The sequence below is a fragment of the Lathamus discolor genome, chromosome 12 (assembly GCF_037157495.1).
Source record: "Lathamus discolor isolate bLatDis1 chromosome 12, bLatDis1.hap1, whole genome shotgun sequence".
Classification (NCBI taxonomy): Eukaryota; Metazoa; Chordata; class Aves; order Psittaciformes; family Psittacidae; genus Lathamus; species Lathamus discolor.
In genome coordinates this window covers 7189041-7202433 of record NC_088895.1, presented here as the reverse complement: position 1 = coordinate 7202433, position 13393 = coordinate 7189041, and the positions used below count along the sequence as shown (strand labels likewise).

The 13393-nt window shown below is 37.4% G+C and overlaps 1 protein-coding gene across 4 annotated transcripts in view; it reads right to left on the bottom strand.

The window, feature by feature from the left end:
• TANGO2 (transport and golgi organization 2 homolog) overlaps positions 1 to 13393 on the bottom strand; it is a 35943-nt gene that overhangs the window by 18328 nt on the left and 4222 nt on the right. For all 4 annotated transcript variants that reach the window (XM_065692234.1, XM_065692231.1, XM_065692232.1 and 1 more), the window contains 4 exons: positions 9649 to 9770; positions 4162 to 4250; positions 1508 to 1627; positions 395 to 509 (listed from right to left, as the gene is read on the bottom strand). In XM_065692234.1, coding sequence (XP_065548306.1) covers positions 395 to 509; positions 1508 to 1627; positions 4162 to 4250; positions 9649 to 9704 — 380 coding nt within the window. In that variant the 5' untranslated portion in view covers positions 9705 to 9770. The remainder of the gene's footprint in view (positions 1 to 394; positions 510 to 1507; positions 1628 to 4161; positions 4251 to 9648; positions 9771 to 13393) is intronic.

Below are 13393 nucleotides of genomic sequence, written 5' to 3'. Positions count from 1 at the left end.
GCTGCAGAGCGTGCAACCTCTCAGAGTTAAAAAGGGGAAAAAGGAAAAAAAAGAAATCTGAGAAATTATGGAGCCAGGGTTTTGTTTTCTCCAAGACACAAGCCACACAGCCTTCAGGGTAAAGACTGACTATGTCCTATTACGGAGTCACAGGAAGTTTTGAGGGAAGCAATGAACAGAATACAAGATAGCCTCCAGTGTTTGAAAGATGAAAATATAAAAAAGAATTATGAGTAGAGTAACATTAGGACGTTACACACCAATTAACAAAAAAAGAAGAGTTCTAGCATTAGTCTGTGATGGGTTTCTGTACTGTTATAACTCTGTACTAAGAAAGTCACTGCTGTTATCTTTCTCCCTTTGACATTTGACCTGTCACATTTTATAGACCTACTTCAAGTCAGCTGCTAATAAATTAAATCCATTGTAAAGATGTCCTTCTACTGAGACTTTCTTCAAGTAAGTGTAGCTGTCCAGATCTCCAGTCAAGAAGTTTGTCACAAGAGCACCTAAGAAAGAGAAGTACATAGAGCAACTTACATGCATGAACTCACTATTCCAACAGACTTGGTATAACAAGCAGTAAGACACAAGATTCCTGTTACCAACAGGGTACAACAGTGGGGAAAAAGCACCTACCAAAAACCCACAACAAACCAACCAACCAGCCTTTAGACATCTTACAGCATTGTATCATATTCACATTAAGAGCTTGACTTCTACTTTGAACAATTCAGTCAAAAGCTCTTGGTCAAAATTTCTACAGAATTCATATTTACTAACTATTCTATACTGCATGGGCCTTTCCTCTCCTTCCACCTTGCCAAACTCTTTCTTGTCTTGCTTCATTTCCCCCATACATGACCCTAAATGAAATACAAAATGACAGGGTTCATTTGTTTCTCTGTATTACATGTTTTGCCATTGTAATATATTCCCAACATAGTACCGTATGACAAACAGACCTATTTTTACTTTAGAAAACCCCTGAGGACATTCCCTTTCAGAACAGGGTTTATTTTTATATTATTTCTGCTCCTCCAATTTATCAATGTGTAAGGGAGAAGGGACTACAGTAATCTCAGGCTAACCTCCAGCATAATCTAAGTTGCACTGTTTCCCTGACTTGGGTGTTTGAACAACATATACATCTAAAAAAGTGTACTGTAATGTAAATCTAGCTCAATGCTTGTCTAGTTGTTCTGACTGTTAATTAGAATTATTTTCAAGAGAAGACAGTTGGTGCTGCATTTCTTGTTTGAATGTAACTTCAGGCTCTAGGCACTACATCTTTTGCCTGCTTGATTAAAGAATCATTATCCAAGTCAAGCTTTGAATACCACGCAGGTATTCAAATTCATCCGTTCACAAATTCTGTTTACAGCACAATAACCATTTGTCCATAAAGTGGTGTTAAAAAAATTTATATTGTAATCACCACTATTGTTCTGGGACACTAGGTCTTGTTTGTCCACTTTCTTCTTTTTCTATTTCTACTCCTTCATACCTCTTCCTTTTGCGTTTTGATCAGTCTTTGGCTGCATATAGTTTGTCAGGGCTGCCAGCTTGCCTTTCTTACTTATTCCCAGCCACGTCCCACCTTCTTTTCCTTCCTCCATATCCAGACCTAATAAAATGAGTAAGAGATAGGCTATTACATTAAATCACACACACAAAAAATTAATTCTCAAGCTTAAATCATAATTTCCTAATGCAAATCCTAAGTCTTGATGAGGCTGGATAAAATGCAGGAGGTTCAAGACTGTCCTTCTCGACAAGTGAGCTCAGCCCTCTTAAATTATCCACCCTCTAATTCTGAACAAACATTTACCAAGTTACTGCAATAATTCCTGAGACAGAATGTGAAAATTAAATGTAAAGGCAAAATTATAAGCTTTGCCTATATGCTAAAACACATATAGAACTAAGTAGGCTCAGAATGCATCTTAGCTCAAAGCAAATCTCAGAAGATTAATGTGATCTGAAAGTTTAAATTCACACAAACAGAAAAATTTAGAGTTAGCTAAGAAACTGATAAAAATCTTGGACTCTGGTTACAGTAATTTACATTGAGCAGGGGGACCCACAAAAGTGCAGACCACAACAAACTCTTGAAAGAGAGTACAAATTTAAAAAAATAACCAAACAAACCACTACCTATTTGTAATGAGCTCATGTTAACCAGAAAGCATTTAATGGAAAAACAAGAACTAGTTCAATATAATATGTACACTCTCAGAAACCTTTTAATTCTGAATCATCATTTGAAGATCAAAAGAACAGGTTTTGGAGACTTATTCAGAAATTCCTTCATTTCTTCAGCATCCAAAACTTCAATATCAAAGTTCAGCCATATTACATCTTTACAGAATACTTTTATTACTGTTTTCTACCTGTCCTGGGTTCAGCAGTAGCAGTTATTTTTCTCCTTCTTGGTAGCTGGTGCAGCACTGTGTTTTGACATTTCGGCCTGGGAACAGTGTTGATAACGCCAATGTTTTCAGTTGCTGCTCAAATGTGTGGTCTGGCCAAGGACTTTCTGAGCCTCATGTTCTGCCAGGGAGGAGGGGAAGCCGGGAGGAAGCAGAGACAGGACACCTGACCCAAACTGACCAAGGAGGTATTCCATACCACAGCACGTCATGCCCAGGATGTAACGGAGAGTTACCCAGAAGGGCTAGGGACTGCAGGGTTGGAAGAGGTATCGGTTGGTGCTCGGCTGGGGGGAGTGGGGCGAGTTACTGGTTGGCTGGCGTTGAGGTGTTGTATTTTTTCCTCTTGTTATTTCCTTTATCATTATTATTATTGGTGGTAACAGTAGTGATTTGTTTTATACCTTAGTTACTAAACTGCTCTTATCTCAGCCCGTGGGAGTTGTATTCTTTTCGATTCTCCTCTCCGTTCCTCCAGGAGTAGGGGAAGGGCAAGAAGGGGGGGAGTGAGAGAGCGACTGTGTGATTTATGGATGACTTTTGTTTAAACCACGACACTACCTTAACTGAAAAGCACACAAAAGGAAACCATAAAGCTTTGTTGACCGAGGTCCGGTGATTACATATTATTCTTTTCTGAAACAGCTGTTAAGTGCAAAATACTCTTTTCATTTTTAAGTCACACAAAGAAGAAATTTGATTTATTTTGCTCCAACTTAATGTTATCTCAAATGAAAGCAGCATTAACTCAAAGGCAGTTATATCCCATATATTCATGGGATCTCCACAGACATACCCCCTGCATGGAGAATATACCAGTTTCTTATGCCAAATACAGACAGACTTGACAAGGGTACAAAAGACAAAAATTCACAACCCTTCAATTTCAGGATAGCTTTTTGTTTGTTTTAAACTGCTACATAGGAGGGGAAGGAGCATCCAGAATGTCTGGCACAAAAACATCAGCCAGAACATCAGAAGCAAAGGAGTCCTAGTGCAGTGGGAGTAATTTATCCTCTCAGGTCTCCCTGCCAATGACAATAACACGTAACATCAATAAAGAGTATCTGCAAAGACAAAACCTGGCATTTAAGCAATGCTTTGCCTTCCACAGCTTCATTTCTGTTTCTGAGAAAAGGCAGAAGTATTGATTATACTTAAAAATGACTACAGCTTGATTCCCTACAAAGGTGAACCAGACAGCTGAATGACTGTACTATCACTTTAGCAAAACGTAGACACCAAAACTAATAAACTGATAGATCAATAACTAAAATTATTCTGAAGCCTATAAATTATTAACCAGTAAGAAATGAGAAAGTTTTCACTTTCTTGAGGCTTGGTTTAATGATTTTGAGTCACTATTATAGACACTGAATCTGTGGAATAACTAATTCCACTTATTTTAAGATGTATTTCAGTATATCTGACAAAGCTAAGCTAATAGTTTCTGATGGACAAATTAATCTGATATATTTCCACTGCACTGCTCATACTGCAACCAGTTAAAGAATGTAAAACTGGAAAGCCCCTACAAGATACAAAAACACAAATAAGATAATAGTAGCACAACTCATCTTTCAAAGCTACAACGTTTTCCCAAGAAGTATAGTGAAGAAGCGTATTTCTTATTAGAAATGCAACACCACCACCCCAAGCCCAAAAAATCTAGGCCATAATTCCCTTATAAATTGTTGGTTCAAGTGGCTCCCATAAAAAACATACGTACCACTAAGGATCTCATTGCTGCTGTCCCAGAACTCTGCCGATTTGGATGGTCTGTGGTAAAATTCATCTCTATTAGCAGCTAGAATAAGCCTGTAGAACACAAGAGGAAAGAGATACTATTACTTACAAATAGGAATGTCACAGTACAGGCAGGAACAAAATCCAATTATTGCCACAGCATAAACTCATTTTAAGTATGAAACCATCCTTTATCCTCACATCTCACTTTTATCATTCAGTGTAAAGGTCAAATGACTTCTGACAGCATCCTTCTCCCTCATTGTCTTGAGACAGCCAGCAAGTCCATCTCGTGTGAATGAGACAGCTATGATTTTCAAAGAATACATACAACACAAGAGACTGAATAAAGATTGCTTAAGCAATTCCTCAGCATGTGAAGTTACAGCTTAAGAAAACTTAAAAGGTAACCCACAGATTTATAGGTAATTTGTATTAAAAAATAATCCGAGTGTATCTTTTTACTGGATCATTACTTAGAATCATGTAGTCACAGTACTTTTTAACCTTTTACACCTAAAGTTCTATTTATAGGATTCAAAAATACAAGTCAGATGTTTTTGTCTGGAAGGACCCATTACATTTGTGATAGTTTCAGAGGTGCAGCCCTATTGAAATTCATTAGCAGTGTTAGTACTGAAGACTAGAAATAAAATGTAGGCTATTCTGACTGTGCTCATCCATCTTTTGAAAGTTTGCATTTTCTGTTATTCAAAAGCAATGGAAGACAGTCAGAAACTAAACTTAATGACTTACTGCAACATCAAATAGATATAGGGTATCCAAATAAAAGCTTGAGTTACATGGGTTACTGGGTTTCTATGCTGAGAATCAGCCTTCAGACTGCCATTTGCAAGCCTGCAGATGAGCTTTTATTTGATGTTGCTCTTCTATCAGTCTTACTTCGGTATTTTTTTTATTAAAATTAAAAAATAAAAAAAAAAAGGAAAAAAGTGAAAGGTAATGGCTTTGGCTGATCCAAGTAAAGGGCAGAAGACAACTAACCTAAGGCAAGCCATATGCTGGAGACTCAGGGCAACAGGTGACTGCAGACATGCTTGTGGACAACTCCACCACACCATGCCGTGATCCAACAGCCAGTGCTTCCAAAGTCCTGCTCATTATTACCCATAACATGACTCACCTTTATATCAATTGCAAGACTGTGAGCTCTCCTCATTCTCTCCAGCTGTGTTGCTTAATATTTAATTTTAATGAAATACCACCTTTCAGAAACCTGCAGATTTTCTTAACCAGTTCCTATAATAACCTCAGTATCTTCTTCACTGTCAGTTCCTCCTACCAGCTGTATGTCAATTACATTCACACAGCAGAAGCCAAGTTTGCTACTGTAAAGTGAAGCTAGACCATACAATTTGCATTCTAATTTTTAAGCCACAACACCAGAATCAATTTTCATGAAGTCTCATTACTTCACTCAGCATTCAAATGTACTGACATTTTCTGCAGGTTTCTGGACTTTCCTGAAAACTCATCTCTTCATTAATACAATGTTTTAAAACACAATCATGAGGTGCCAGTTGCACATTAGAAACACAGATGGAGAATTATAATTAGGCTAATACTTCAATGGCATTCCTTCTGTAAGAAAGAGGTTTAGTATTTTGCCCAACAAAGATAGCATCTGTTGGAAAGCACAGCATATGTACATTTTCATCTTTTCAATGCCAAATACTCATAACATTGTTCCTTTCAGACTTGCATTATTTTTCTCCTTCTAGCTGATTCTAGTCTTCATTCTATAGGCTTTCAGCTGGTTTACCAAATCTCTGTCATCTTGCTTGAATTTCCTCCATTTACAGCAGGCATCTTCATTTTACAGATTTTTTTTTTTTAAATTAGCACCTCTACTGTTAAAAATTAGTTTGGCTGAAGTACATTTCTCATTTCCTGAGGCTCCAATTACATTTTGCCTTCAATAATTCTCAACAGGAAACCAGTCTGTTTATACTATCTAAATACCAAAAATAAGCAAAGTTTTTCTGATGTGACTGAATATTCTGCATCTCAAGTTTAATACACAGACTCCTAAGTTTAGCACAAAGCTCATATACAGGACAGCTATAATCAAAATAGCTTCATTTTGTCTTTTATGAAGCATAATCACGCTGTAAGAGAGCAATATTAAGTGACCCTCATCTTTAACAAATTGCAAAAAGCCTATTGAGCTATTTTTATAATTAAAATAATTCAACTGTATTAGGATTTACGTATTAAGATTTATTTTAATGTTGAGGCAGAGATGAAAACATAAAAAATCATTCCATTAAAGCAATTTCCTACAATGTAATTCAGTTCCATAAAAGAGACTCTGATTATAGCTTTGAAGCTTGAAATATGTATTTATTTGTAAGGCGCACACGGCATAGTTCACAAATATGTAAAGGCAGCTTGTTACCTTTGACAATAATAAGACTACAATAAAGTGCCTGTTACACCGCACTAAACTTTACTACAAATAGGCCTGTAGAGAGAAGACAGAGGAAAAAGGAGCAAGTTGCAAGGGTACAGGAAAACAGATTCATTAGCATATCACAAAGGTAAACTTTTGCTTAATTAGGTGCTCATGGAAATTGGCCAATGTAGTGTTCTAGAACTCAAAGTCTACCTGGATGGAAAATTCTCTTAAGTGCTATGGAGATCATGTCTTAGCTTGAGAAAGTTTGGCGCCAAAAAGAACTGTCGTGGTTTAAACCCAACCACAAACCTCGTCCACTCACTCCCCCCCTTTCTTTCCCTCCCCCTGCTACTGGAGGGACGGAGAGGAGAATCGAAAAGAATGCAACTCCCACGGGTTGAGATAAGAACAGTTTAGTAACTAAGGTATAACACACATCACTACTGCTACCACCAATGATAATAGTGCTAAAGGAAATAACAAGAGGAAAGAATACAACACCTCAACACCAGCCGACCAATAACTCACCCCACTCCCCCCAGCCAAGCACCGACCGATACCTCCTCCAACCCTGCAGTCCCTCTACCCCTTCCGGGTCACTCTAAGTTACATCCTGGGCATGACGTGCTGTGGTATGGAATACCTCTTTGGTCAGTTTGGGTCAGGTGTCCTGTCTCCGCTTCCTCCCGGCCTCCCCTCCTCCCTGGCAGAGCATGAGGCTCAGAAAGTCCTTGGCCAGACCAAACATTCGAGCAGCAACTGAAAACATCGGCGTTATCAGCACTGTTCCCAGGCCAAAAGATCAAAACACAGCACTGTACTAGCTCCTAAGAAGGAGAAAAATGGCTGCTGCTGCTCAACCCAGGACAGTGGGCTACAAGAAAATGACAACTGATAAGCAGTTTGTCTTTTAAACTTTTAATGTCTATTTTAGACACTTTGTTTTAGTTAGAGATGCAATGTAGAAGAAAGCAAGAAAAGTAGTTGTAGATGCCTGTTTTAATGTGAACAGACAAATTGGTACGCCTGCAGGTATAGGAATACCCTTTTGTTTGGGAAAACTGTTCCAGGACCTCACAGTGAAGTAAGCAGAGCTATAGCACAATGCAACACACACGAGCTGTCAGGAAAAACTATACTTAGCAAGAGACTATTATAAACAGGTCTAAATTGGTCTAATGGCTGTAATATTGTTCACAGAATTAGGAAAGCTGGGTGCTATTCCAAACTGATATTCAAACCATTGTCCTTCAGAAAGCAGAGGCAGGGGTGAAAAAAACCTTAGGAACAATTTAAGAAAGAACTTCTGAATAAAGAAAAGCAGAAAGATTTAGTTATGGTGTGATAATGAAAAAAAGCAAAATAAAGTTATGCATCTGATGTTAAAATCGGACACCAAGAACATTATGGCCTGGCCCTTACCACCAAAACAGATGGCTCAGAGCAATTTGCCTCTGAGGTATAGAACAAGACATAACTTAAAGGATACTGAGAATGTTAAATATAGTTAAATATTCCCAAATTTGAGCCAAAACATGTCAAAAGTATTCTCCTGCTTTGACACTGATAACAGGTTCTTTTCTCCTATAAATCAATAATTTCAATCTTTATGCAATTTTTTATAGCAAGCAAACTAGTGTAAGTTTTACTTCTGAATATTGATCATGGCAGAAAGTTCACTTGACAAACAACTACAGTTTACATCCAAAGAATCCTCCCAAGAGGCATCAAATTGATGAATCTGTCTTTTGCTAACTAACAACAGAAAGTAAGTCAGACCAAATAAATGGATATATTAATTCAGCACCAGTCACATCATAAATAAAAACCTTTTTAAATGAGATTCCAGATACAGTAAGGAATGTGCTCCATGGACAATTGAAGTTTTGGTTCTCATTTCCTTTCTTTCTATAGAATGGCATCTGCTTTTCAACACAAAAGGGTAGAAAAACAAGTCAATGAAAAGCACAATGATTTGCTGCACATACTGACTCTGACAGTTTCTGGATGAATACCAATACTTATTTCCCACAAAGCAACATGGAACCTATACAGTATGTATAAATACAGAAAGCAGTAGAACTCTACAGTCTTCTTACTGGCCTTAAGTGACATTACATGTATTCAATGTTGGGTATGAACTTTCAAAATTGAGGACTGTAATGAGAAACAATTATTACAGGAACTTTAGTTAGTTTAGGAAACTCACTGTATTATATGAACACATCCAGTAAAACTCATCTGGAAGCATGGATGCTTATTTTTGTTTTAAGCTTCTGGCTAAATGTTTCATACACATGACTATTAGGTAATCACCTAAAATTTTAACTAATTTTACTGAAATAAAATTTCAACATAAAATTTTAGTTGCAAGCAGATTTGGAGGAGGGGGAATCATAGCATGGTTTGGGTTGGAAAGGACCTTAAGATCACCTAGTTTCAACCTCTCTACCATGGGCAGGGACACATCACACCAGACCATATGTGTCATAGTGTACTGTCTCTTGGCTCACACGACTGAACAGCACAAATTAAGAGAGGATAAAATAATACAAAGTGGTTAATAAATGCAGTACTTCTGCTCTACTGCCTGACCATTACTTCCAAATCCAAACTGGATAAATTCAAATTATTGGTCTCAAACTGAAAGCCCTAAACATATCTACCCTACTACAGAGAAGGGTACAGGTGCAGCTGTGATGCCCCAAACACACACGGTTCCCCTTGGTTTAAATGATAAAAGTAAAAAGCCAGACTTTCAGACTCTGGATAACAATACTTAAGTGGTCTATCCTACATGACATTATAGATCACCATCATGTCTGACAAGTCCATGAGCGCAAAGCCCAAGTCTTCTGACACAGTGTAAAAACAAAGGGTTCTCAAAAGGTTATAGCAAGTCCTCCAATGGACAAAGTCATGAAGTTAAACATTACAAAAGCATAATTGAACACATATACTGACTTGAGTTTGTAATTCAAACTTAGGCTACAAAAAGAAATTGCAAAGAAATTATAGAAACAAGTCTGTTTTAACTATAACCATTGTTACCTGTATGCATTTTTTGAAACTGGCCGGGGGTCAAATTTGAATAGAAGGATGCACATTGAAAAACTGATGTTTAAATCTTGCTTCTTCCACAAATGCTTAATGCAGGGTCATTCTGCAATAGCCTACAAAGAAAGTAAAGATTATCTATTACACTACACATCAAAAAATAAAACCTTGCATGTAGGCTGAAGCTTAAAGATTGCTATGTGCTCACTAATAGCCAGCAATAAAAATAAATACATACAGCAGGACTTCCAAAATAGATTTATTTCAATGAATGCTTTACTACCAAAATTCTTATGGTAGTTGTCTCAAAGTTATGCTTGGCTAATTCAGATTCTTAGGAAAGAAACAAGCATCGGGGAAAATACTCAGTCTAGAGTGCTACCAATACATGAAAAAAGGACTATTACATAATTTTCTGCTCATTATCAGGAAAGTACCACTACCTTTTTCCCCTGTCTTCAGTAAGACTAAACGCTTCTTTTAGAATAAAGGAGAAAATAAGACCTAAACTGTTGCAGAAGCTGGAAAAAGCCTGATCAAAGACACTCTCAAACCTATAAATAAAGTATACTTCAGGCCAAGCTATTACTAAAGTCTAGGAGAAGAAAGCATTATTGTTTACCATCAGGTATAAACAAAAATATACTGGAGGAGAGTATACATCTGATGAATAGTTTCCAGCACTTGTGGTACGTTTAAAATTCTGGCCATGCTCAGATGGCATGACAAATGTTCTTTCTGTTTCAAAACCACAGACCAGCTTTCAAGTATTTTGTGTTGCCCAAATGAATTTTTTTCTGGTAATATAAATGCAGCCTGATCTTTACTTCTTGTGGCTGCTAAAACAATCATCAGAACGCTACCAACAAACCACACATAATTGTTTTACTGTTACTAAGAGCTTTTTCCATGCAAGAGCTTTCAAGGTACGCAAAGAGGGGAGGACAGGCAGAACTCGACACAACTCTAAGGCCATCTGAGCATGCCAGTAGCTGAAGAAACTTCTGCACAAAAGTAAAATTTTTAACTGTACTTACACATATGTAAAAAGTGTCCCTCCTGCTCCTTAATTTCCACATAATTTACCTTAAGGGATATCAGGAAATGGATGATCTACACTACAGATCCTGTTAACAAACCCAAAGTTCCAGTGCAGCATTTATGCAGATCATTTTTTTTTTTTTTTAATTAACTGATGACAGGCACATTGACAATGCCAAAAGGATCTGAATTAGCACTGGGAAAGTCTTTACAAAAGAAGCAGAAGGACAAAATTGATCCTATCCGAGCTGCAAAATCTTCCTTGGAAGCCAGCAAAAAAATGGAGAGATTGTTTGCTAAAATAAAAGGTGGGTGATCTCAAAAGTATTTTTATTCTTCTTTAATACATGCACCAAAATGCCATATAAAAAAATAAATTTAGATTGAATGAGTTCTTGCCTACTTGTTGAGGAACTCGTGAAAATAAGACAGTGACTTACAATTTGGGTTAATAAGTAGTTCCATTATAATTACAACTTTGCATGTCCTTTAGAAGGTAAAGGGCTACAACTTCTACTATCAAGGATACGTTACCATCTGTCCTTCAGAAATTACCTTATGTCCATAAAACACATTAAACAAGGGGTAACGGGTTAAAGCTTAAACAGGGGAAGTTTAGATTGGATATAAGGAGGAAATTCTTTCCTGGTAGGATGGTGAGGCACTGGAATCGGTTGCCCAGGGAGGTTGTGAGTGCGCCATCCCTGGCAGTGTTCAAGGCCAAGTTGGATGAAGCCTTGGGTGGGATGGTTTAGTGTGAGGTGTCCCTGCCTATGGCAGGGGGGCTGGAACTAGATGATCTTGAGGTCCTTTCCAACCCTAACTATTCTATGAATCTATGAATCTATAAATAAAACGCATTAACAGAGCTGTTCATGGAGCAAGAAATACACCACAAGAATACCATACACTGTTGTTCACTGGTCCTTCTTTCACAAAGACGTAAATATAACTTCATTCTTTTTACCTTTTCCTCACTGTGAGCCGTGTCAGACTATTTCAGAAGAAACACTCTCAGCTCAGGAAAGACCCCCCTTCAAATCTACAGTTGAGAGGTATCAGCTTGCAGCATCAGCATGAATATGGTGGGTAATCCTTAAAATTTTGGGGTTTGTTTGACAAAGTGCAAAGAAGCACACGTAGTGAAAGCAGAGATATAAAACAACATTTCAATGGGCAACCATCACTGACTACTCTAGCTGACTGAGGAGACAGGACTCCCAGTATTCATTAGGTGTCCTGGCAGATAATTAAATTGATTACTCAGTAAAAAATACTGTTGCCAATTAATCACTCATAAGACTACTACTTTAACGAATGGATTTCAGGCTCCATTAGCTCATTCATCAAGTTCCCTTCAAATAATAAGTTCAGTCCTGCTGTTTGTGCAAAGTTACTGGTCAGCATAAAGCTCACATAAAAACTGACAGTCATTAAACAGCAGCCTGGAAAAAAATCTTCCGGCAGCACAATAAGCTGGCAACACTTGCCACAATTATTAAGACATATATATATTTTCAATACTTAGATGCCTTTCTAGAATCCATATGCATTGTTAAGTTACACTGCTTTGACAAAAGTATATTTTTGTCACCCCAACAACCCTGCTTGATGTCATTACAGTGAAGTTGTTCTCTTAGGAACTACAAATATCAAAACAGTACTATTAATCTTGGGCTTTACCTACTGGCCTCAAAACAATCGTGTTTATAGATCCTATATGAACAGTCCAATATTGGGTTTTTTCTCATTCAAGACAGAAGTGTTTAAGCAACCTAAACCAGAGCTACTCCTTAAAATAGCAGCAATACTTCATTGGCAAAGGAGACACCCTATGTATTTTGGTACCTTCTTCAATCAAAGCTGACATTACATTTGCTAGACATGTTGTGCTTTTATACCCAGGGCTGGATGTTAGCCTTGAAGTTTTTAAATAAAAAAAACATATCGGAAGTCACACTCAAATTTAGATATTCTGAAACTTAAGACAATCAACAAACATTAAAAGGGAAACAAATGAAAAGAGGCTGTCATAGACATGATAAGTAAATAAACATTTAATTAAAATGTCTTTAGACATGATAAGTAAATAAACATTTAATTAAAAAGTCTTTATACAGGTGTAATTCTTTCAAGCTCATATTCACATAAAAGAGGGTGCTGCAACTAGGGTATGAGACAAGCACACTGCGCAAAGCAGATGTGCTCAACTCAGCTCTCTCATCATTCAGCTGGAGTCTCTGCAGATCAGGAAGACAAGGTGAAACAGATTAGGTCAGCACTGGCTTCCACACTTGCAATTCAATCCTACAAGTCTAAAGCTTGATCAAAAGCTTGATCAAAAGCTGACTTTCTAGCTCCAGTTCAGCAGAAAATACATCTTCAGAAGCATCCCAAGAGACAGAGGAGGCAGCTTAGCATAAAAAAAATAAAATAAAAAAAGGCGAAGTTGTGGCACAACGCATGCCTCCTGGTTTTCTTTTCTGAAGCCAATACAAGCCAGAATATGCACACTGCAACATGACAAAATCTGCAGTGTGTGCATGGGGGGAATCCCCTCTAAGGTGTAGACATTGAAGACCTACTGGTCTCTGGATAGTGAGTTTTCATGAAATCTAGTTTTATTATTCCTAGTCAATAAGACAACACTTATCAAGGATGACATGATAGCAACAATTTCCTATTTCTGTAATATGTT